The 26,196-nt window shown below is 36.7% G+C and overlaps 1 protein-coding gene across 1 annotated transcript; it reads left to right on the forward strand.

The window, feature by feature from the left end:
* The first annotated feature begins 3,938 nt into the window (after nt 1–3,938).
* LOC104897272 (AP-1 complex subunit mu-2) lies at nt 3,939–12,732 on the forward strand. Its single transcript, XM_010684118.3, has 11 exons — nt 3,939–4,406; nt 5,444–5,590; nt 5,730–5,792; nt 5,872–6,048; nt 6,132–6,235; nt 7,245–7,352; nt 7,476–7,572; nt 7,679–7,776; nt 8,109–8,250; nt 8,649–8,771; nt 12,215–12,732. Exons 1-11 carry the CDS (start codon nt 4,278–4,280, stop codon nt 12,311–12,313), a joined length of 1,287 nt encoding a protein of 428 aa, XP_010682420.1. The 5' UTR covers nt 3,939–4,277; the 3' UTR covers nt 12,314–12,732.
* The last annotated feature ends 13,464 nt before the right edge of the window (nt 12,733–26,196 follow it).

The following is a 26,196-nucleotide window of genomic DNA, read 5'->3' on the forward strand; positions in this document are numbered from 1 at the left end:
TATGGTAGCTATTGTTATGAGAAAAATACCATCCAGGGCACACATTCAAATATACATTACCAATATTAGGGGTTTTCACCCTTGTTTCCAAGAGGCTGAACAACTTTATATTGTGAGTAGCAATAAAGCTCCTCACCTCCCTTTGCTTATCTCTACTGTTCAAACCTCTCACATTCCATGAAAGAATGTTATCCATGAGGACTAGGGAGTTTCCCTCCTTGCCTTAATACCCCAGGTTCCACCACCACCTCCATATCACCAACCTGAACCACTCTCACTTATTTTTCACCCTGAGTAACATGGACTGTCTCCATTTGTTCCTCTTCACTCTGTAGTGCCATGAATGTATTATGTGTTGTTATTATAGTAGAATCTATCACTATTTCTTTTGGCTTCCCAGTAACAGTGACAAATCCATCCTTCCCTGGCTGTGGTTTCTGAACCCACACTTTCAATATTATTAGTTTTGCTTGTAATAGTTTGAGCATATTTTCTTAACTCTCGACTCGATCCTCGACAAAAGATTTGTTTGGATTGAGGTTAACAACCTGTAAGTTTAAGTAAGATGACTAACCCAACAGGATATGTTTAATAAACGAGGGTTAGGGTTGAGAGTTGAGAGAGTTCAACTTGTTTACCAACTCTTTATATCATATTAAATTATATAAATCCCCACCTAGAAAAACTAATTTGACATAATCCGACCAATTTACCTTCTCATTAGACTAAATCATATAAATCCCCACCTGGAAAAACTATTATTGATATTTTTATGGTGGATGAAGATCTAACACTTTTATATACCCTATATCATATCATTGGTGCATTATATAATAGAGGTGGCAATCCAGTATAGTCGATTTAGGTTTTGGTTTACCTATATATTTATGTAAATAAGTAAGAGTCCCTAAACCCAAACTATTTGTGTAAATGGACTAGAAAATTAAACTTGAATACAACCTGCAAACAAGTGGGTTGACCCGAGCCTCACATGTATGACATATTATTATTTTTAAATTAATGAAGCTTATGTATGTCGGAGGAGGAACGAGGAGAAAAGAGGAGGAGGAGGAGGAAAAAAGAGGAAGAAGAAAAAGAGGGAGGAGGAAGGAGATTAAATGGTTGTGGTGGCGCTACTAGGGGTGCGGGAATGGTGGTGGCATAGGGGGGGAGGCTGCGTTGGGTGGGGGCTGCACTGGTGAAAAGGAGGAGGAGGAAAAAAGAGGAAGAAGAAGAGGGAGGAGGAACGAGGAAGGCGATTAAAATAGTGGTGGTGGCGAGGATGAGGATGCGTGGGATATGTTGTGAGGGTGGTGGTGGCAGGTTAGAAAAAAGGAAGAAAAAGTAGAGGAGGGAGAAGAAAAAGAAAAATAAATATAAATACAAGCGGTGTTAAATAAAAACGGGCTGCAAATAATATGACATTAAATCTAAATTCTTTACTAAAACAATAAATACATAAACCAAATTTTAAATGAGTTAGATGATGCGTTATTTTTAAGTTGTGATTTTCAATCCAAAACCTAAACCAACTAATTTTGGATCGGGATCGGATAAATCCAATTACTTAAATGCATTAAATTTTCTTTTAAAAGCCATTTATTTCGAATTAGGTCTGGATCGGGCCAACTTTAACAACCCTATTGTATAAAATTCATGAAGAGGACCATAGTTAATTAGTTTATTTTTGAAGTTGAGTTTGATATGATTTAATTGGTTGTAGATAAATAATTGTTACTTGTTGGAAGATTGAATCAATCCTATCTAATAAACGAACTTCTAGTAGAAAAACTATAACATAAAGTTGAAACTCATCATGAGAAGATGATTATATATTAGTAGAATATTAACATTTATATATGAGAAGAGAGTTAAAACCAATATATGGGTTAAAAAATCTTCGTTGTAGAATGATAATTGAATATTAACATTTTTTTATGACGAGTAAGAACATTAAAATTTAATATTGATCCCATACGTAAAACTTAATAGTAAAGTGATGATGGATATTAATAACTTTAACATTACATGTTGATCTCGTATGTATGTAAAATGATAACTTAATGGAGTATTGATCAACATGATTTGAAGGGAAAAATAAATAAGGAGAGTTAGAAATTTTCCTTTAATGAAAATAACTTTAAATAAGTAAAAACTAGTTTTAAAAAAGCAAATTAGTCACTAAATAATTTCAGTTTAGTAAAAATTGAACGCAATGTATATGGCTCAAGACTGAACTTATTTTTACCAATTTTTACATCTCTTTTCTCCCTCAATTCACCTGTGTCTAGTACATCGTAATGATGTACAATATTTGCATTTCAAGTGACAAACTTGTATTGTATTCAAAAAGGCTATCTATCTACATCCCCTCCCCCATCACCCCCGTCGAGTTTCGAATCCCCTCCCCTCCCACCCCCCTCGAGTTTAAAACCCCATGCACCCCCGTCGAGTTTCGAGCCCAGAAAATCGAAACTCGACGAGGGTGGGGGGAGGGGCTGTAAAACTCGACGGGGGTGGGGGGGAGGGGTTTCGAAACTCGACGGGGGTAGGGGAAGGGCTTCGAAACTTGACGGGGGTGGGGGAGGGGCTGAGAAACTCGACTAGGATGGGGGGAGGGGCTGCGAAGGGTGGGGAGGGTGGAGGGGATGCGAAGGGGTAGGGGAGGGTGGAGGGGATACGAAGGGGTGGGGGAGGGGCTGCGAAGGGGAGGGCGGTTGCGGTTGGGGGAAGGGGTGCTGCTGGGCTGGGGAAGGGGGCTGCTGGGCTGGGGGAGGGGCGGGGGTGGTGGGAGGGTGGGAGAGGGGTTGGTGGGAGAGTTTAGGGTTTAAGGTTAGGGGTTTGGGTTAGGATAGGGTTAGAAGTTAGGGTTAAGATGAGTTAATTAGGGCTAATTAGGATTTATTTAGGGTTAAAACTAATGGCGTTAACTGCCGTTAGTCACTAAGGGTATCTGGGTGTATTTACTTAAAATTGAGGAGTACCTTGTGAATTTTGAAAACATGATGGGTACCTGGTGAATTTTTTGAAAACTCGGGGGTAACAAATGTTTTTTAAGTTGGAAAGATGAAGGATCCTACTGAACTGACATCTCGCACATGTATAACCAGTCAGGTATTCAGGTTAGAGAAGGGGTGTGCACCGGTCCAGGACCGGACCGGAACCAGCTGTACCGGTGGACCGAAAGCTGCCTTTTTCTTGGATCGGTTGGACCGGAATCTGTATTTTTTTTAAAAAATATATTTTTATTTTGTTCAAATATATTTTTAAATTAGATATATTAAAAATTAATATTTTTAATAACAATAATCCTAAAGTAATAAATAATACGTTTTTATATTTCTAACTTTCTACCTTTTTAAACTTTTCTTTAACTTATAAACTTCTTTTATTAAAATAATAGATATTCCGGTCAAATTAGTCCGGACTGAAATTTTCCGGGTTTGGACTGGATCGTACCGGAAATTCGGAATCGGGATTTTTTGTGGATCGAGGTCGGAATCTCCGGTCTGGTCTGGTCCAAATTCCAGCCCGATCTGGTCCGGTTCAAATTTCGGTCTGGACTGATTTGTGCACACCTCTAGGTCAGACTCCTTGAAATCATGAGACCAAACTTTACCACTAGGCCAAGCATTGCTTTGTAAAAAAACATAACACAATAGTAGATTAAGTGATTCATAATATACGTCTTTGTATATGTATCATTTTAATTTTAAGAGACCAATTTATATACCTAATTTTATAAGAGAACATCTTAGGACTTGTTGGTCCCCTAAAATGGCTAAAGTATCTTTATGTAATAATTTAATTTGCTAAAATATGTCATTATTTTTGTGATCAAGTTAAATTTAAATTTATTTTTTTTACTAATTATATTTTCAGTATATCAACGGACACAACGGGTAATCTCGGACACGAAAAGGTAATTTCCCCAAAATCTCCCCTCAAAATTAAAATTTCCCCATTCTTCTTTTATTTGCATCATCGCCACAAAGTACACCACTGTTGTAAGGATCAGAAATCCTTGATATACTTCTCTAACTCGAGAGCTTCAAATTGCTCTCTAATGGCGTAAAATAGAATTCGCAACAAAAAGGAGTTATCAAAATTTACTTGTACACCATTCTTCAATTTTTAAGCGTCAAATAATAGAATTTGCCAGATCCCATTTCCTTCTCCTTCTTCTTTCTCACTGATCTGAATCTCTTAATTTTGAAATATTAGGAGAAATAAAATTTTTCTAGGGTTTCTGCTGAGTTTCATCGATCGAAGAAATCATGTCGGGAGCGGCCTCTGCGCTGTTCCTTCTAGACATTAAAGGTAGAGTTCTCATATGGCGGGATTATCGCGGCGATGTTTCAGCGGTTCAAGCTGAGAGATTCTTCACTAAGTTCATTGAGAAAGAGGTTTTTGCTGATCTATCTTTGTCAATTCTGTCTTAAATTGAAGTTTAATTTTGATTTTTAGCAGTATTTTCTGGTTGATCTGATCATATTGAGGCTTTTTGCAATCTTGAATGATTAATTCGGATGTGTCGTTTCATAATTATGCATAATTTGGTTGTGTGATGAGCTTATTTTGTTAGGAAAGCTTGATTCTCCTTGTTGTATTTGATATAGATCCCAGTTTGGATAGGTGTACTTTGATTTGGGTTACAGTGATTTATGCTTGAATGAAAGTGAGATGTCTGATCGAATTAGGAAATGAGACGCATGAGGTTCTATGATCTTTTGAAGATGTAGCATTTTGCTCACATTGTTTGATTGGTGGCACACATTGTTGTTTATCTTTACATGTGATCGTAAGTCAATTAATTTGAATTGAGTTTGAAGAACTCGAATGATTTTCTGTCGTTTGGGAGGGTTCTGTTGTTTAATCTAATTGTGAATTTTTTAAATATCTGAGTACTTTGGGGACAATGTATAATGATCTATGTTATTTGGAGCTCGGACAAGGGATTTGGTTGGGCTGTTTGTAAGTTCCAGCATGACTATTTACTTGGAGTTGATCATTATTGTGATTATAGAATTGTTTGAAGTGTCAAAGTGTGTTAACATACTAAAGTTTGTCGGAGATAAAAGTTAACACTAAGTGGTATAGAGAAATAAATATGATATCTTCGGAGGTGGACTAAAACGCAACATATTGGGATTTGTGGTTATTTTGGTTTCCCCTGACTAATTGAGGGGTTATTGGGGATTTATCTGACTAATAGGTTGCATCTGTGACGATTTTTGATGCCTAGAACTGAACTCTTTTGTAGAGTCTCTAAGTGTAGCCGACAGATTTTTCTGTAAGTGCCGATGTGCCACAGCAGTTGATACTTCATAGTTAAAGATTGTTTGCTCAAGTTTTTCTTTTGTGTTTACTATAAACTGCCTACTTTTTTTATGCCTGGTAGATGGATCTCACTATTCATTTTTCCGATTGATGTATTTTTCAGGGGGATCCACAGTCACAAGATCCAGTCGTGCACGATAATGGTATTACATACATGTTCATACAACACAACAATGTGTATCTACTTATTGCTGCTAGACAAAACTGCAATGCTGCTAGTCTTCTTCTCTTTCTCCACCGTTTAGTTGATGTAAGCTCCATCAGTGATCATTGTACATTGCTCTATGTTTGGTGCATTAGTATCTTCTGTTTCTGTATGTTGGTCTTCCTTTGTAGAAGGTCTGCATTTCTTAGTAGATCCTTTATATGGGAGCAACTTCCTTGTGCAGGTTTTCAAACATTACTTTGAAGAACTAGAAGAGGAATCTCTTAGAGATAACTTTGTTGTAGTGGTAAGAGGTATTTTCTCTCTACTTAAACAACACTGGTATAGTCGAGATTGATATGGCTGATACAATTTGTTATCTGCAGTATGAGTTACTTGACGAGATTATGGATTTCGGTTACCCTCAGTTCACTGAAGCAAAGATCCTTAGTGAGTTTATTAAAACTGATGCTTATCGGATGGAAGTCACACAAAGGCCTCCCATGGCTGTAACGAATGCAGTTTCATGGCGTAGTGAAGGAATAGCTTACAAGAAGAATGAAGTAATTTTGAATTCCTAGGATCTCATTTTTCTTGAAAGCATTGTAACCTGCAAATATTGAATTGCTTCTTCCTTTCGTTACAGGTATTCTTGGATGTTGTTGAGAGTGTTAATATACTTGTAAACAGCAATGGGCAAATAATTAGATCAGATGTTGTTGGGGCATTGAAGATGAGAACGTATTTAAGGTGCATTAAATGACATTATGATCTGCCTTATTTCCTTTCAGCATAGTTAAAAAATCAGCTCAAATTTTTGTTTCCATAAGAAACTTTGAGCATTTAAGTGTAAGCATATTGCCCTTAGAACATTCACACAACAGTTATGCTTTAGTAATGTATTGCTATTCAATCCATCTTTGTTGGCTATATTTATATTTTTGGATCAGAGGGGTGGGGTTGTTAATATATTATCTTACTGTTTGCATGATATTTCTGTATCCTGAGTCTGATAGAATTAGAATAAGGTTGAAAGGTCAGATATTGCTATATATGTGTTATACCCTGAATTTTGTTACAATATGTCTGCGGGGATTTTGTACTGACTGTTATATTTTTTTTATTGATCCTTGTAGTCACATCTTCTAAGTTTAATATTAGCTTGAGCATCCTTAAAGGGGCGTTTGGTTTGAAAATTTCAGGTATTTATTTGAAATGTCTAAAACCCATACCCCACCCTATGAACCAAAGGCTCTCCGAAGTATGGTTTCTAGAACAGAGAAATGGATGGGAGAGATAAAATCTATGACAAAGACTGCTGATTAATAACTTCTATATCTTGTAGGAGTTTGACTGTTTTGTGGCTAAGTCCGAAACTGATTCTTTGTCTTTTCCTGGGGGGTGGAGGGTTTGCAATGTTTGTTTAGTTAGTGTGACATCAATCAACAAGAGGGACTTTTGTTACATCGCTTAGTTCTTCTGTGATGAATTTCTATCACTTTATTTTGATGGATGCATTTAGTCTCTGCACTGCTTGTCTACTTTCCTATGAATTAGGGAAGCTCTTTAATATCCCTAAGATTAAGGGTTTCTTTTTATATTTATCCAGCTTCTGTTATGTAACAAATATAGGAAGTCAGCCGTTGGTGTAAAATGTCTATCTTTGTTCAACAACTTGTTAATGACAAATTCCCTTGTACAAACTTGACCCTTAGCTATTAGATGTTACATACTAATTATCCAATATTATCTGTCGCAGTGGGATGCCTGAATGTAAACTAGGCCTGAATGACAGAGTTTTACTGGAGGCTCAAGGGCGAACTACTAAGGGGAAGGCTATCGACCTGGACGATATTAAATTTCATCAGTATGTCCATGACTAAGTTGTGATAACTACTTTTGCTACTACTCATGGTTTATGTTAATAATTTGCAAGTGGGAAATGTGTTTCGTAAGTTCTTTATTGAGCTTGCTATCGTCTTTGCTATAGGTGTGTGCGTCTGGCTCGTTTTGAAAATGATAGGACCATATCATTTATACCTCCTGATGGATCCTTTGATCTCATGACATATAGACTCAGTACTCAGGTTCACTTCAATGTTTTTCTGCACTCCCTCTACTGCTTTGCCTCTTTTCTAAGACAGGACATATCCTTTCTCCATTTATAATGTTCTGGATGTCGTTTTGCTTCAGGTGAAGCCTTTAGTTTGGGTTGAAGCACAGATTGAGAGACACTCAAGAAGTCGTATTGAGATAATGGTGAAAGCAAGAAGCCAGTTTAAGGAGCGAAGGTATAGCTATAATTATGTTTGCTACAGGTCAATCATGTATTGTGATTTTTTTTTTTTTCTAAATGGTATACTTCCTTGCTCTTTTTCTATTGCAACATATGAGATTTCATGCTTCCCAATGCACAAGTTTAGCCATTAATATCTCTAATTATGTTTCGTTAAAATTATAGAAAGTTGATATTTTGGATGTATATATCGAGTCCAAACTAACAAGACTGCATATGATTATGTTTTTCCTTATGTAAAAATCATCATAGATGAACGGAGGAGTTATTTTTCTGTGTAAACTGTATGCTATCTTAATTTTGTGTCTGTATGGTCCAATTCTATAGCACTGCAACAAATGTTGAGATTGAACTTCCAGTGCCAGCTGATGCCACCAATCCAAATATTCGCACATCAATGGGGTCTGCTTCTTATGCTCCTGAGAAGGATGCTTTAGTTTGGAAGATAAAATCTTTCCCTGGTGGCAAGGTAGATTTTATTTTGATTTTTTAAGCTGCCTTTATTATTTTTTACGTCTAATCTCATGTTGTTTTGCAAATATATACTCCCTCCATTTCTCATAGTTCATCTCACTTTCCATGTTCATCTTTTCTTCATAATTCCTCCTTTTAATTTATGTAAACTTTTATTTTCCTCTTTTACCCTTTCTTGCCGTACCACATTGGTTCTCTTGGTTCTTTAATTATTCATGTCTCCAAAAAACTTTCTTTCTCTTATCCAGAAGTTGAATAAGACCAATTTTCACATTCCCCCACATTCTTCTTGGTTTCTGGTGCTATAATAAGTAGGACAACTTTGAGGAATAGAGGGAGTATTTATTTTTTCTGCAATATGTCCTTGAATTTTTAGTAATGAACAAATCTCAGGAATACATGTTGAGGGCAGAGTTCAGTCTTCCTAGCATCACCAGTGATGAGGCAACTCCTGAAAGAAAAGCTCCTATACGTGTAAAATTTGAAATCCCGTATTTCACAGTTTCAGGAATCCAGGTATCAAATGTTATGATGATTTGGTAAAAGCATGCAAAGTTTCTTATACTTGTATCATGGTCTGGCATCCTGTTTTGTTTGCTTGTGACTCCTTGTATACTTGGGAAAAGAAGGATCTATAGATCGCCATAATAATAGATTACTCAGTTTTCCGGTCTATATTTGCACATCTAACTTGTTGCCGGGCTTGTGACTTCTTAAATATCTAGGCGAAGGAGGAGATATTGATTTTCATCACACTAGTTTATACAATTACTAGCTTTCTAATCTTTGAATGGACACGCTAAAATATACTTCCGTCTGTTCTTTGATATATATCTAGTATCAATTACCAATTGTAAATGGCACAAAGTTTAGGATTAGCTAATAGAAATATATCTAATTGTATTAAACCCATCACCCATGTGATGCATTAAAAAGTAAGAAATGGTAGAAGTATTGATAAAGGTAAGAGAGGATTGGTAGAAGTATTGACAAAAGTAACACATAGAAGGTGGATTAGTGAGGCCTCAATATACCTAGAGAGAAATCATAGAAGTATTTTTAAATAGCCTAAAAAAGATATATGGTAGAAGTATTAAAGACTAGTGGGAGTAATAAATTGTACTCCCTTTGTTTTGCAATAGTTAAAAGGTACTCCCTCCGTCCCAAAATATAGTTTCCATTTCCCTTTTTTCACGGTAATTTATGCAAATAGAATCTAACAGGGATAGTAAAGATTTTTTGTTTATTTAAATAAATGTTGTATGGGAAAAGATGATTTTAGGAGAGAGAATGGAAAATAATTGGTGAAAGAGCATTAATTGTAACACTTCAGTTGAATAAACAAAGCAAAAAACAAAATTCAAGAAGCAAATAAATGATGGGACACGGTTTTTCTAGACAAATTACGGAAAAATGTGGAACTAAATATGAAAATGGGAACTATATTTTGGGACACCCAAAATGGAAATGGGAACTATATTTTGGGACGGAGGGAGTAGTACGCTACTACTTTAAGGCTATAAAAGGTATCCACTACTTATAATTGTAATCATATTCTAAAATTAAATAAAATTTTAGAATCATCTCATAAAACTTTAATTCTATAGAAAAAGTTAATCCTAATTGTATTCCAAAATAGTGAAAATTTTACCTATATTAAATTCTTGATTTTTCAAAATTTTTTGACAAAATTATATTGGATAAATAATTTTGTACTTCTAATATTTTCAAGAACATAAATAAAATTTTTACGATTGTCAACACACAACTTTAATATATCTAATTATGAGTAAGTGATAATCATAAGAAGCTGATATTTCGAAAATATAAGTTAAAACAAATCTAACAAGATTCACGTGATTTTTATTTTTCCTTATGATAAAACATTAATGATGGTCAAAGTGAAGTATGTGAATAGTGTCAAAGTACAAAGTGTGTAGATTAAAAAGAAATGGAGGGAGTACTTTTCAAACTGATTGTAATAAAGCAACCATCAATTTACTCAATTTATCATATAAGTTTATTGTATGTTATATCCTAAAGTCTATGTATATATATATATATTATCCCAAACTCAAATATTTTAAAATCATTTGACTATGACATGGCTCACTTAGTTGGCGCACTTTGTATGCTCATGAAAGTCCCGCTAATAGATAGATATAAAGATTGTATATATTTCTTTTTATCTTGATCGTGGATGTTCTTCTATGTTTAATCTATCAGATTATAAATATTTAAGATATAGCTCAATGTGATTATTGTCATATCATTACTAGTGCAAGTCATTGCCATTATTCTTTCATGCCTCCCTTGTAGTTGGACTAGTGAAAGTAAGTGTTGCTACATTGGCTTCATGAGGATTGCTGTGTCTATTATTAACCATCCTTTCACACATGACTTGCCTAGTTGCCTTAAATATATTATGTTAGTAAATTTTGATTATGTGGAATCTGGAAAAGTTCAATTTTATTTCTGTCATCTTCTTTGGCGTGAATCATATTCAGTAAGGTTCTTTTTAGTGTCATTTGTCTGGAACCAAACTTGAAAATGCAAATTTGTTTCTTTTGGTTATTTTAATTTTATTTTTTCTTCATTTGACTTTTGACCTCATAAAATATATTTGATTTGCAACATGGTCAGAATATTAGAAAACTTTTTGGATTTTGATAATTTAGCTTGAGTTGAAAGCATTATTCTAGATGGCCGTAGGTCTGATAGATTCTTGACATTGCAGAAACTCTATTTATGTTTGGTGGTGAGAGTTGATAATGATATGATGATAATATGATATGCTAGGAATTCGGAAAAAACAAGTGGAGCAGTGGTTTTGTAAAGAGAAATAAATGAATGTATATGGACTATGGATTGAGGATTAGGACTATCCTATTTGTTTCTGTTGAATCTGAAGGAGAGACTTTATAAAGGGTAGTTAAAGAACAGGATGAAAGTTATACGTCCATTAATACAAGGGGAGAGTGCACGCTACAATGTTTTTTTGAGGGGCTCACTCATAAAGAAAGACATGAGGCTTTACGGCCTGTTTGGTTAGTGGTCATAAATTGTGGTAGATTTATTGTAAATTTGTAAAGGAATTCTAACATCAATACCCATGGTAATGAAATTTCCCACAAAACATGAGTTTTTCTTTATAAATTTCCATTAAGACCCACAACCACACTCCCAAGTGGTAATGGATGTTAATGAAATTTTAGGAAGAAAATAGATGTTTGGGATGTGATAACATTACCATGGGTAATGCTATGAGATTTCCTATACAAAGTTATACTACTATGAATTACCATTATCACGATTTATAATCACTAACCAAACAAGCCGTTAGTACTTAGTATACTGATTCTCCAATGTGTCCATATCTCATATGAGACAAATTTGAGGGATCGTGTAAAATAAAAAGTAATTGAACAATTTTTTGAGAATTCAAGTAAATTGAGAAGCAAAAGTCAAAGAGATTTGGTCTAAAACCTTGTAAAAGGACTATTTTTTTTTAGATGGAGGGACTAATATCATTAGGGCTGTTCATAATGATCTGATCCAATTAATCCGATCCGCAATCCGAATTTTGGATCGCATCGGATAATCGAAATGAATAGCCATACATAATATGTAAATCCCTAATTCCATAAATTCTTCATGTGTAAGATTTGGCCATTATCTTTATATCCCATTAACATGGCACCATTTATTATTTTTTAAAATTGCCTTACCTTGAATTTTAGGTGATTAACCTTAGCCTTAAAATTGATTATTGCCTTTTTTTACTCATTTGGTCTAAGTTCTGCTCTCTTCTGCTTAGTTATTGCTGTTCTACTGTCATGTCTTTTACTGGTTCTCATCCCTGTTTGGTGTGTGCCTCTGTTTTGTTTCTTGCTCTGATTAATGTCTTTTGAACTTAAGGCAGTCATGATGATCATAAACTTTGAATTTTTGATCTGCAGGTTCGTTATCTTAAGATCATTGAGAAGAGTGGATACCAGGCTCTGCCATGGGTGAGGTACATAACAATGGCTGGCGAGTATGAGCTGAGGCTAATGTAACTATGAAATCTCAACTGGTGATCCAATTGGTATAAGGTATGTTCATCTGTACTTCGGGACAGAATTGGAGAGTTGGACGCGGAAGAGCCTCAGGCAAATTTGGTTTCTTTCCATGGGCTGAGGAGTCTATTGTGGCACATCTCCATTCTCAAGATGATGAGTCTGCATTCATCATCTTTAATTTGTTGCATACACTTGAGAGTTTGTGATTGTGAAGAAATGTCTGTGCCATTAGCATATTTTGGTTTAATCTTTTGATAGTTCATGTGCAAATTTTTCCGCCAGTGATGTGAAAATTGTGCTCTATTGGTAGTTTAAACTCTGAAATGAATTTTGCACGTCACTTTCAATTTACTATTCCAGGACTAGACTGTGATGTGGTGTTTGTAATCTGTTATGAAATTTGTAATTTTACCTGACTTCATCTCTTTTACTGTTCTGTGCACTTGTATTTGAATTGTGAAGACATATTGAAGTATGTGAAACACATATTCCTCCATTTACCTCCTCAGTCATATCTTTAATGGAAGTTTGGAATCCATGCCATATTTTTCCCCTTCTCGACAAGGTGATTGCTTATCACCTTATACTTTCGTCCTTTGCAGTTTGCATGGAAGCCCTTCCCTCGTTTGGAAGTCTATGTTGAGTAGTTGCACTCTTTCCTTGGAGTATATTTATCTTCCTCATATCTGTTGCATTTGCTCCAGTTCGGTTGTCATGTGCGCATCCCGCTTCTTAAATATACGTGATAGCCAAGAACAAGTCAGTCATATGGCTGCGCAGAATCTAACATGGTCTCACACCATTCTTCATTCCATATCCAAAACCGTCAATTTCGACTTTGGCCTCCCATGTTAATTCATATCTTCACTAAACAGCTTTCTACCTGGAACCACCTCATCTACACCAATTAGAAACGCGTAATAACACTAACACTAGACTTCTTTTTTTTTAAAGAATCTTATCGAGTATTTTTTTTATTCTTATTTATCTTGTCGAGTGATTATCATACCCACTTGGTCTCGTAAGAAAACATAGTGTTAAAATTTGTTATCTTCACCACTTCTACCAATCGCTGTAAGTTTCTTATAATGGATTATATGTTCCAAGATTTTATACACAAATTAGTCCCTGACTCCCGAATCCGATGTTCTTCCTTATTTGACAATGCCTATGACCTAGGCCTAGAAGTTCCTTGTGATAATTTGACAACAAACTCAGGCAAAGGCATGTCGCTTTAGGGCGGCAATCTAACCACCTTTACATACTTATCACTTCACCTGAGACTAGGAAGCATCACATCACTGAGTAAGGATTGCTCGTAAGGAAAACTTATAATGGTTCATGCTCATGATTCATGAATGATCTGTATACGGGGCTGAAAGCACTAGAGTAACAATTCATCAGGAAATATATCTAGTAGTAGACCTGGTGGATCTAAATTTTACACTAGTTGTCACCTATTGCAACCCTCCTTTTTTATCTGAGTTTGAAGCCAAAAATCTTATTTTGGACCTTTATTTGGTTCCCCTTTTAACATAGTAAGCCCTTGAATTCTGATTCAACGATCTCGTCAAAATTCTACTGCTCATATTCATACATGAGATTCTATGAATCTTCTGAAAGTTGGCCGCTTAACTCTAATTCAAAGTAATTCTAAACCGATTCTTGTCCGTGCTCATTCTTTGAATTTACGTAATAATTTAGCTAGATCCTTTGATGAGCTCATAGATTTTTCTTTTGAAGAAAAAGTAACGAAGAGAACCTTGTTCCTCTAATTTCTTAGGATAAATTTTATCGGCCACAATTTTTGGGTGGTCTAGGAGTACGTAAAATAAAACCTTTTGAAGAAGCTTTGTTTACCAAATTAGGCTGCAGTTGGCTAACAAACTTTACTAATATGAGGTGAAGTTGTATTTGTGCCAAGTATTGACAATTATACATCATTTTCTTTTTTAAAAAACTTATGTTCCAAAGGCCCTCTTATTCTTGAATTTGGTGTATACTTTGCAGCAGTGAGAGCTTCTTCATAAAGGTATAAGATGAAAAGTGAGAACTAGGATCATATAGACTTCATCTAGTCGTTCCAACAAAGCTTATTAAATCTTACTAACTTCGCTTACTCGTAAATTTGATGTTGCGTACTCTTATGGTTGTGGATCTTATTCTGCCTCCGTACTTGGGATATTGCTAAACTGCAAAATGCAACCCTTCCTCATATTGTGTTTCAACCCGATATTCCCATACACCTAATGACCTATGGTGGATTAACATATATGGTGTCTTACACCTTCAGGTAATTTTTTCAACTAAAACAATAGCACGATTTCTCTCCCAGTTCGCAATAAAATGATCTTTCCATGAAATTTAGAAACAAGATTTGCCTCCAAAACTACTGTCTTTTGTGGCAAATATTTCATAAGATCGTGTCAGTACAACAAGTTATTAATTAATTATTTGTTCATAAAACTATTCCTCTTTCTACTAAAACAACACACTGGTTTATTTGTTGTTCTTATTCTACGAAAGTTATTGACCCGTCCCATTCTGAAAAGCTGGTTACGTAGCTAGTTCTTTGCTTCTTCAAACTATAGACATAACTTTTATCATGATCATAAGCATAATAAGTCCTTAGTCCCTAAGCTTGGATTTCTAATCCAGAGTTTATGGAAAGGAGAAAATAGCTCTATTTTTCGCGATGAAACTCTCAATCCTATTCATAAATATGGCTTGTGTCTCTTATAGGGATTGTTGTGTACAAATTAACATTCATTTTTATCAGCATTATGGTGCTGCATTATCTTCTCCGTCTCTACTGACATCATGGTTGTCTACTTACACAATATGGGTACAGTGGTCTCTACTGTCTTTGGGTTATAATTAGACTCATGAGATGCTCTTATCTTTAGGGATCTTCTGCGCTTTTAATTTCAGAATTTGTCGCTGAGTTTGGACATTGCTCATTGGGAGGTTGAAGGTGATAACTTCGATTTCATTAATGGTCTTTAAGGTATCAATTAGGGGTCAGTTTTTATCCCACGTGGCAGCAAGTTACTCGAGCAATTTGTGTTAGTTTGCAAGGCCAGGTGCAGCAGGTGGTTAAGCAAACAAAGAAGGAGAGGGTCGCTAACATGACAAGGAGTTGAGGACTTCCTATAATCTAGGAAGAAATGTGTTGCATTGAAAAGAAAGTGGAGCGAGCAGCAACTAATTCTGTTGAAGATATTCCACAATCCCCTCATAGTAGGATCTGAGGCCAATCACAAATCAAGGGAAAAACGGATATGATAGTAACGTTCATATTGTGTTTAGTATAAATATAGTTAATTAGCTTACATTGTAAACCATCACTCACTCATTACTCTCGCTACTTTCTCTCCAGCATTGCGACTCTCATATACTCAGCTGCAAACTCAAAATACCTAGTGGATTTGCAGGATACCAACACTATCGTGGTTTTTCCCTATTTTCTAATGGTTTTCCACGTAAAACTTACTTTGGGTCCTTTCCAATAATTCACACTTTATTTTACACGTTTTATTTCATATTGCAAGTTAATTGTCAACGACCTCTCCAAGCAAATTAACCCTTGTGTTAAATTTGCCTAAAATAATTTGGCGCCATTATGGGGTTGATGATTAAAAAGCAATCTTATCAATCCTAGCAACTCGCCAAGCATCATGGCTGAAATCAACGAAGCAGAAACCCCATCAACTCCAACACTTCTTCTGAAGTGTCAGGTCAAGAAGCCATGGTGCAAATCATGGGAGCCATCAACGAGATGAAAAAGTCTCTCAGGGAGGAGATTATGGTCCAAGGCATCCAATTTGAAAGGAAGACCGATGAGCTTCGCACCCATATAGCAATGACTGACCGTTGAGGAATATGCATAACCTGTAGCAGAACAATTGATGAAATCATGCTCGACCCGTCAAAACCTAAGCAAACAGTTCGACTTGGGGGAGACCTCTTAGGAGAGTTGCGGGGGCGCCTGATTGAGTTCCTAAGGAAAAATGCAGATTGCTTCGCCTGGTCACATGAAGACATGGTTGGCATAAACCCTAAGGTAATTACTACTTAACGTTTATCCTAACCGTAAGCATGTTAAGCAAAAGCGCAAGAAGTTTGTACCAGAAAGGAGCTAGGTAATCAATGAAGAAGTGTATAGCCTCTAGGAAACTAGCAAGATAAGAGAAGCAAAATACCCACATTGACTTGAAAATGTGCTAGTGGTGCCAAAGAAGAATGGAATGCATTGACTTCACATATCTCAACAGAGCTTACCCGAAAGACCCATTTCCACTGCCTCACATTGATCCCATGGTAGATGCCCCAACAGGCCACAAGTTGCTATCATTTATGGATGCCTTTAGTGGGTACAACTAGATCCTTATGCACCTTGTAGATCAAGAAACAAAACATTCATAACAGCGCGAGAAATTTATTGCTACATAGTGATACCCTTTGGCTCGAAGAACGCAAGCACAACATATTAGAGGTGTACATTAGTGACATGCTGGTCAAATCCAGAAAAGCCGATGACCACATTCAGCATCTAGAAGAAGCATTTGAAATCCTCAAGAGTAGGGATGGTAATGGGGCGGGTCCACTTAGACCCAGACCCGCATATTTTTCACAGACCCAGACCCGTCCCAGATCCATTGGGTCTAAATTTTTCACACCCAGATCCAGATCTACTAGGTCTAGCGGGTTCATGGGTCCTAGCTAGATCCTAAGTGGGTCCTTCGATTCTTAGTTTTAAGTTTTCATCACATTTTTGAATATTTATAATCAAAAATTTTCACCCTAATATATATAGGCTCTTGTATCAATGGTTAAAGCATTCTCTAAACAAAATTTTAAGAATTAACTCATAAAATATTAAAATGTTACAACTTACAAAGTTACAAGTCTTAGATGGAGTTACAATACTAACAAGGTCAAAAAATCACAACTCATAAAATCTTAGAGTTTAGGTTGAAAAAAATTTCTAATATGTAAATGGGTCCGAGGGGCGGGTTCGGGTCTAGCATATGTGGACCCGGACCCAGAGCCGATCCATGCTCTTCGGGACCCAGACCCGACTCGGACCCATTGAGTAAAAAATTTCTGGACCCAGACCCTTATAAATGAGTCGGGTCCTAGAGGGTCTGGTTCGGGTCCAGGACCCATTGCCATCCCTACTCAGGAGCTATTAAATGAAGTTAAATCACACCAAATTTTCATTTAGCGTTGCATCAGACAAGTTCCTTGGGTATATTGTAACCCAGATAGGAAGTGAAGCATGTCCATAGCAAAGTAAAGCAATTTTCAACATGCAATCCTGAAGACGAGTCAAAGATGTGCAAAAGATACTGAAGGGACGAGTTGGAGCGCTAAACAAATTTATCTCCAAGTAGTCGGACATATGCTAACTGTTCTATGATGTGCTAAGGAAGAACAAATCCTTTGAGTGGACAAACAAACATGAAGATGCATTCCAGATTCTGAAGACTTACATGATGACACCACCCTTCTTGGCCAAACCAAAAGACAAAGAAGCACTGAAACTTTATCTAGCTGTAACATATGCAACTATAAGCGTCATTTTAGTAAGAGAAGAAAATGGAGTCCATTCCCCAATATATTATGTAAGTAAAACTCTTGTACATGCTGAAATAAGGTACACTTCACTAGAAAAACATATACTTGCTTTAGTTATAGCTTCTACTAAGTTGCGTCCTTATTTTGAATGTCATCCCATTTGCGTAAAAACTAATTATCCTATAAGATATGTAATGAACAAGCCAGAACATCAAGCAGGATGATTAATTGGCTAGTGCACCTAAGTGGATACAAAATTAGGTACATACCAAGAACAACCATTAAATCACAAGCTTTGGTAGACTTTGTGGTTGATTTCAATCCAAATTTGCAAACTGAAGTTGACGAAGAGCTGCTACAATTGCTAGAACAGACATCAAGACCTATGTGTACATTACACACTAATAGGGCATCAAATGCAAATGGAGCAGGTCTTGTATTTGTAATAAAATCGCCATAAGGGGACATAATAACCCAAGCTATATATTACGAGCTCAAAGCAACTAACAACGAGACAAAATACAAAGCATTAATCGTCGCCTTAAATGCCGCAATAGAACTTAAATTCAAAAGCATCGAGGATAGTTGATATTCTTTGCTAATTGTCAATCAGTTTGATGGGTCTTATGCAGCAAAAGATCGAGAAGATGGCAAATTACCTAGACATATATAGTCAAAGATGTTGCCAGCAAGTTCGATGAGTTCACCATCAAGAAAATTTCCAGAGAGCAAAATGTTGAAGCAGATGCCTTAGCCAACTTAGGCTCATTCTTAGCAGAGCTGAACTTAATCAACATCCCAACTATGGATATTATGAAACCTACAACAGATAGGCATCAGGTAAACAAAACCAGTACTATAGTTGCTCCCAATGAAGCAGATTGGATAGAAGGACACATCCAATGGTTAAAAGAAGGCATCCTACCAGCCAACTTGGAGACACGAGAACTTTCAAGGTAAAAGCATCCTACTTTATCTTGATCGACAATATGTTATTTCGCAAGTCAGTTGTAGGTCCTTACTTGAGATGCCGCAGGAAGAACGACGTACCAACTATTTTGCGTGAGTTGCATGATGCTGAATGTGGAGACCATTCTAGAGGCAGAAGCCTATCCAACAAGAGACTCACGATGAGCTACTTCTGGCCCACTATGAGAAAAGATGCCATGGAGTATCCCCGCAAATGTGATGCTTGTCAAAAGCATGCTACAGTTTCAGACCACCATGCTGAGCAACTTCACCAAATCTTAGCACCTTAGCCATTGATGAAGTGGGGGATGGATATTGTTGGCAAATTCCCGTAAGCTCCCTGACAACAAGTATTTATGCTAGCAATGACGGACTACTTTTCCAAGTGGATTGAAGCAGAATCATACAACAAGTCGCTGACAAAGAGGTAATATCTTTCATTGTCCCTTTAGAAATCATTTGCGACAATGGGTCACAATTCATAAGTGGCAAGACACACAAATTCCGCCAAAAGTGGGACATCGGGATTGTCACATCTATATAAGGGTGCCCGCAAATTAATGGGCAAGCATAATCTAGCAACAAAATCATCGTCAATGACATCAAGAAGCGCATCAACGAAGTAGGAGGGGGATGGGTTGATGAGTTGCCCATAATACTTTGGGCTGACAGAACAACTCCTAAAAATGCAACTAACGAAACTCGTGATTCTTTAGGTTTTGTTTGTACATTAGTTATCTGTGCAGAGGTGTACATGCCAACAACAAGATATGGACTCATGACAGAAGTAATAGACGATGCAGAGTTGACTCATGAATTGGATACCATTGACAAAATTACATATGCAACTAAGCTCAGAATGACAGCTTACCAGCAAACAATCGCAAGAAGTTACAACAAGGGCATCAAGATCAAGCAGTTCCAAGTTGGAGATTGGGTCCTTAGGAAGATATTTCAAATCCTAAAGATCCTAAGTTAGGCAAATTAGCTATAAATTGGGAAGGTCCATAACAGATAAAAGGATGTAGGCAATGGTGCATGCAAGTTAGTCACCATAAATGGTGTACAAATCCCACGAAGTTGGAATGCAACTCACCTCAAACAATATCACTTCTAAACTCTACTTATCATTTTGCATTTACTTTATATTTTTTCCTCCTTGAACATTTACTAACTTAAGCATCGGAGGGCCATTGGCAAAATACCAACGGTCTAGGTATGACAAGTTGCTTTACAAGGGGCTGAAACAGCCAAGGTCCAATTTCATAAGCAATATTAGCAAACTTTACTCAGACTTACGAACTCAAGTAACTTGCAAATTGTGAAGGTCAAGTAGGCAACTCCCGATAACATCTCTTATTAAAGTTCCTTTTTGCATATACTTTCCTCTTTACTTCCAAGATCACATACTGACTTAAGCATCGGAGGGTTGTTGGCAAAATGCCAACTATCTAGGTCTAACATGTTATTTTCCAAATTGCTAGAACACCGCCGGAAGCAAATCCGTAGACAACATTGATCGGACTTTGTCAATGCAGTAGTAAATCCAAAGGTGCGAGACAAGACATGAGCTATATGTAATGCAACTCCAACAAGATGATGTTTTTGAAGTTGGGAACCCATAATAAGCAAAATGCAAAAGGGACAAGAAATCATAGTTTGTTTAAACGACACTTTGTTTGCAATTAGAGATCTGATGTAAAGAAGTTTTTATCCTTCATTTTTTATGTATGTCGAATCTTAAGTTGCATTTTAAGTTATATGAAGATTTGAAGTTTGACAAATAAAACCAGTTTGTCCTTACAAAAGTGAATTATGCCATTTTTTAAATGGGCAATAACACCACACTTGAAAAACAAATGAATACAAAAAGCCAACTTCAAAACGAGTAGACGTTTTAGTTTGTATGACATGCATGAGACAAAACATAGTACAAGCCATTATAAAAAACGAGATGGCAAGCAAACTTGCAAAAACATCGATAAGAAAATAGCCATAACTGGCAAAACCAACTAGATAAGCAAAATAACAAATTACCATTAAGTTATTTCCCAGCAAAGGGGAGAGCCGAGTAAGTTGTACCAAACTTTTCCCTAAAATTCTACTTCTAGCAAGCAAAATTAGCACATAAGTAAATGTATAACTTGCTCTCATGTGCATGCACAATTATCCTACCCTTGCTCCCATGAGCAAGTGAAACACACAAGTTTTAGAAATTGCTTAGAAAATGTTTAGCAAAAAAGGCAAAATCATGGAGCATCTTCAGTGGTCTTGTCTGCATCCACGTCAATTGGGACAAAAAATTCACAAGGGGCTGAAGTAGCCATATGTGTAGACACATCATTAGTTTCTTTAGCAACATTGTCAGTAAGCTTAGCAACATCACCCTTTATAGCCTCCTCATAAGCCAACCTATCTGCCTTATGGGGTCCCAAGATGTATGATTGTCAGCAGCAGACTCTTCCATGGTGTTAGTCTTTATCAACCAAGATTGAAGCCTAGAGCATCTAGGTGTTCATTGTGCTTCTTCGCAGCCTCTTCCAATTGGTCCTTTAGACGTTGCATTACGTGCTACTGTACTTTTAACTTTCCTTCTAGATACTTCGACCTCTCTTCAGCTTTCCCTCTCTTTGGTAAGGTTACATTTCTGTCAACCATCTTAGATTAATTCTGGTGGGTGGCAAGAAAAGCTTGCGGGAACTAAGCAATAATCATTTTGTAGAAGTAAGAATGGCGTCAAGATAAGCAATATGTTAGAATGTAAAGATAAAATAGGCAAAATTACCTGAACAGACAGGCTAACACCCTCTGAGGCAACTGCAGAAAGAGTCATGGTTTCATGGCGGATCTTGGTAGAAGGGAACCATAAACTTTTGGCGCAGGGCCATATTAGAGTTGCGTTAGAAGAGATGGAACAAAAGTCCTCTGGAAATTCGATTTCAATACTCTTTCTCTTATGACCAACCAGGGAAGAAGTAGGAGTTGAAGGAGTTGGTGTTGTAGGGCGGGTAATTTGGTGAACATGTGGGCGAATAGAAGCAAAAGAAGGAGTGATATGGGCTCCGCCCTTGTTGCGGATTCTGGCAATTAGTTCATGGTTGGAGAGTTAGGCAGAACGCTGGCATGCAACAACATCTGAAGAAAATGGTAAGCAACTTATAAGTAAGATTGTCAATTTAAAATCCAAGAATGGAAAGACCCGAGCAAGATGCATATATCAGAAGACACGTTGGAGTTGGAGCAAGTTCTTGTACTTAATCTCTTTGGCGAGTTGGAAGAATTTGCTTGAGCAGGCAAGTTTGCACTAGAGTGGGAAAGAGTGACGGGGAAAGTCTTCTCTCTGGAACGAGTGAGTGCGAAGATCAGATCTGTAAAACTTGCGGATTATTCGTGATTGGTGGAATTCAAGGAAACACTTGTTAGGAAAGAATTCTGAGCAAACTGTTAAAATTCAAAATGCAAAATACAAAAATGTCTAGGCAAGATACCTTATGATCTCTAAGTATCCTTGAAGAATCCTCCAAAGTCAACCATAGAGTCTGCTCTTACAAAGAAGAACCTTGTAGCCCAACCCTTATACGACCCTCTCAACCAACCCGTTGCGATCTTCATTGGTGGCTAGGGTAAAACGCCCCTTCCCAAAAGGTTTAATTTGGTATGTAAAGACAAATCATCCATTGTAAAGTCTATGTTCAAGTTCTTGCTTAGAGTTTCCATACTCATCAAAATTCTCGATGCCCCTGGCAAGAGTTGGCATGGTGCTAAGTCTGTAGCAGCGAAAAACTGGCAAATGAAAGGGGAAAAAAAAGGAAATTCATGCCCTAATTTTGCGAAAGGGTAATCATAATAAACCAGCCAACCAGTGCAAACCCAATCCATTCTTTTGTTTTCCAAAAGCAACCTGATCATGGCACAATCACGAAATCCAAAATTCTGTCTAATAGTTTGCAGATCTGCTATGGTTAATACACTGGGGTAACAAGAATTTCCAAAAGGCGAAACACATTTGCTCCCTCAGGAGGTGAATCACTAGCTTCAAGAAGAAGACCTAGGGTTTTCTCTAGTCATAGTAAGATAAAAAAAGATAAAGAAAATGAAGGTAACTTGTGCAAAAACTGGTGCAAAAACAAGAAGATAAAAACAAAAGTGCAAGCAAAACTAGCAAGAAGGTGAAAATATGACCTGAAGAAGGAAAACTTAGGCGAACAAAGAAGAAGAATGGAGAAATTTATCGTCAACCAAGAAACCGCATTTATAGAAGAGATGGGAAGTTAAATGTCAAACAGGCATGCAAAACCATCACGTACAAAAAGTGTGCTTAGAAAGGCGGTTTTCATTTTAAATAATTTCCCTTCTCTGGTTTACCGACCAAAAGGAAAATTAGGGACTATTATTAGGGGTCAGTTTTTATCCCGCGTGGCAGCGAGTTACTCGAGCAATTTGTGTTAGTTTGCAAAGCCAGGTGGCAGCAGGTGGTTAAGCGAATAAAGGAGAGGATCATTGACATGGTAAGCAGTTGAGGACATCCTATTAGTTTCGGAAGAAGTTCATTGAATTGAAAGGAAAGTGGAGCGAGCCGCAATGATTCTGAAGATATTCCACAAGACTCTAATAATAGGATATGAGGCCAATAACAATCCAAGGGGAAAATGATTACGATAGTATAAAAATAGTCGTTAGCTCACATTGTAAATCGTCTCTCACTGACTACTATCACTACTTTCTCTCGAGCTTTGCTACTCTCGTGTACTCAGCCGCAAACTCAAGAATACTTAGTGAATTGGCATGATACCAATCCTCCCATGGTTTTCCCTTTTTTCTAAGGGTTTTCCACGAAAACTTGCTTTGTGTCCTTTACAATACTTCACACTTTGTTTTACTCATTTTATTTCATATTGCAAGTTAATTGTTAATACTCTCCAAGAAAATTGACCCTTGTGTGAAACTTGTCTAAAACAATCTTTATGACTATCAAGTTCGTTGGCCGATTGCTCCTTGCCAGAGGATATTCATATTCATCATTTTACTCGTCATTTTTGTTTTGTTTTAAGTTTTGTTCTTTTGGACTTAATTTCTCTTAACTGAACTGAATTGAAATGAATAAGTTTGAACTGAACTGAACTGAAATGAAATGAATAAGTCTGAACTGAACTGAACAGAACTGAACGAAATTGAACTGAATTGAGTATTATTAATAATTACAAGTAGAGTAATATTTTTTTCATCATTGATAATGATAATAATTAATAATATCAATGATAATGATAATAATAATAATATTGGTTTTTTCACCAAATATCCCCGACACAAATCAGGAAATTCACCATATACCCTCAATGTTTAAGATATTCACCATATACCCTCGACTTTTCAAAATTTTTCACCAAATTCCCTATATGGTAATGGACATTAAGTCGCCGTTAGAGTAATTTATAATTTTGCCACCCTAACCACTAATCCTAACACTAATCCTAACCCTAACCCTAACCCTAACCCCTAACCTTAACCTACCCTCTCCTCCCCTCCACCCCAGCCCAGCCCATCCCACCCCACCCCAGCCCCGACCCCTCCCCTCCTATCCACCGCAGTCCACCCCAGCTTACCCCTTCCCCGCGATTTCGCCAGCCCCCACCCCTCCCCCGTGATTTCCCCAACCCCTCCGCCCCGACCTCCCCCGCGATTCCCCTAGGCCCTACCCATCCCCCATTAATTTTCGTGGCAGGCCCCTGATCCCCTCCCCGCCCCCATGATTTACCAGCCCCCACCGGTGATTTCCCCCGCGATTTCTCATATCTCAAGCGAGGAGAGAACAATGATTTCCCCCGCAATTTCTCAGTTCTCAGGCGAGGAGAAAGAGTAGCGATTTCCCCTTGATTCCCCTCATATCTCAGGCGAAGAGAAGGAGCAGTAAGAGGGAGTTTGTGTGAGAGGAGAAAGAAGGTGCGAGAGCAGGGGAGTGCGTTTGGAGACGCATGAGGGTTGCGCAAGGTGGTCGAAGGTAGGGTGGCAGCACGATGGTTCAGGTTAGGCGTCCAGCGGGGAAACATATGCATCCGATTTTGGGCACACGAAAATAGAGGAAGGGAGGGGGTGGGGGTTGGCAGGGGAGGGGGAGGGGGCTTGCAGGGGGGCGAGAGAGGGTGGGGGTGGGTTAAGGTTTAGATTTTAGGGTTAGGATTTAGATTTTAGGGTTAGGAAAGATTAAATTTTAGGGATTAGGGGTTAATAATGGCAATATTGTAAATAAAGATAATGACGACTTAACGTCTGTTAGAAAAAGGTAGATGGTGCACTGTTTTGAATATATGGTGAATATCTGAAACATTGAGGATACGTGGTGAATTTCGTGATTTGTCGGGGGTAATTGGTTAAAAACCGTAATAATATTAATACTAATACTAATAATATGCATAATAATAATATTCTTATGATTTGAGTAATATTAATAATAATAAGTAGAATAATAGTGATATGAAGTAATAATATTATTATATATAATATTTTTCTCCAAGATTGTTATTCACAAGTCAATATATACAAAACTAAAAGCATGTTTCACGCCTAATAGTGTAGAATAGTAACAGCATCCTCCAAAATGGTTAAATGGTGACATTGCCAAAAATTTTAATAATAATAATAATATAATAATAATCATAATAATAATAACAATAATAATAATTGCCTATTCTCTTCGGAATAAAATAACTGAACTGAATTGAACTGAACTGAATTGAACTGAAATAAATAATGATATGTGAGAGTAAAAGTATTATTGTCCAAAGCTGAACTGAACTGAATAGAATTGAACTGAATTGAATCAACTGAATTGAACTGAATTGAACTGAACTAAGCTGAACTGAAAATAAGCTGGGGAGAATAAACCCTAACAATAATAATAATAAGAATATAATAATAAAATAATAATAGTAATAATAATAAAATAATAATAATAACAATAACAACAACATAAATAACAATAATAATTATAATGATGATAATAATAATAATAATAATAATAATAATAATAATAATAATAATAATAATAATAATAATAATAATAATAATATGCACTGAACTGAAGTGAAATGAATAAGTCTGATCTTAACTGCACTAATTTGATCTAAACTGAAATGAATTATTCAGTCCAAAAGAACATAGCCTTAGTTATGTGATGAGAGAAGGCAACTGAACGACAAATTAAATAACTAATTGATCATTTAATTTCCAAGATTATTTAATCTTATGATGTTCAGGTTATGTTTCAAGAATTCCCATCGAACGTAGAAGTATTTATTTTTTTCTTTGCATAAAAATTGAAGCTACATTATTAA

This window comes from Beta vulgaris, chromosome 6 (genome assembly GCF_026745355.1).
Source record: "Beta vulgaris subsp. vulgaris cultivar EL10 chromosome 6, EL10.2, whole genome shotgun sequence".
Lineage (NCBI taxonomy): Eukaryota > Viridiplantae > Streptophyta > Magnoliopsida > Caryophyllales > Amaranthaceae > Beta > Beta vulgaris.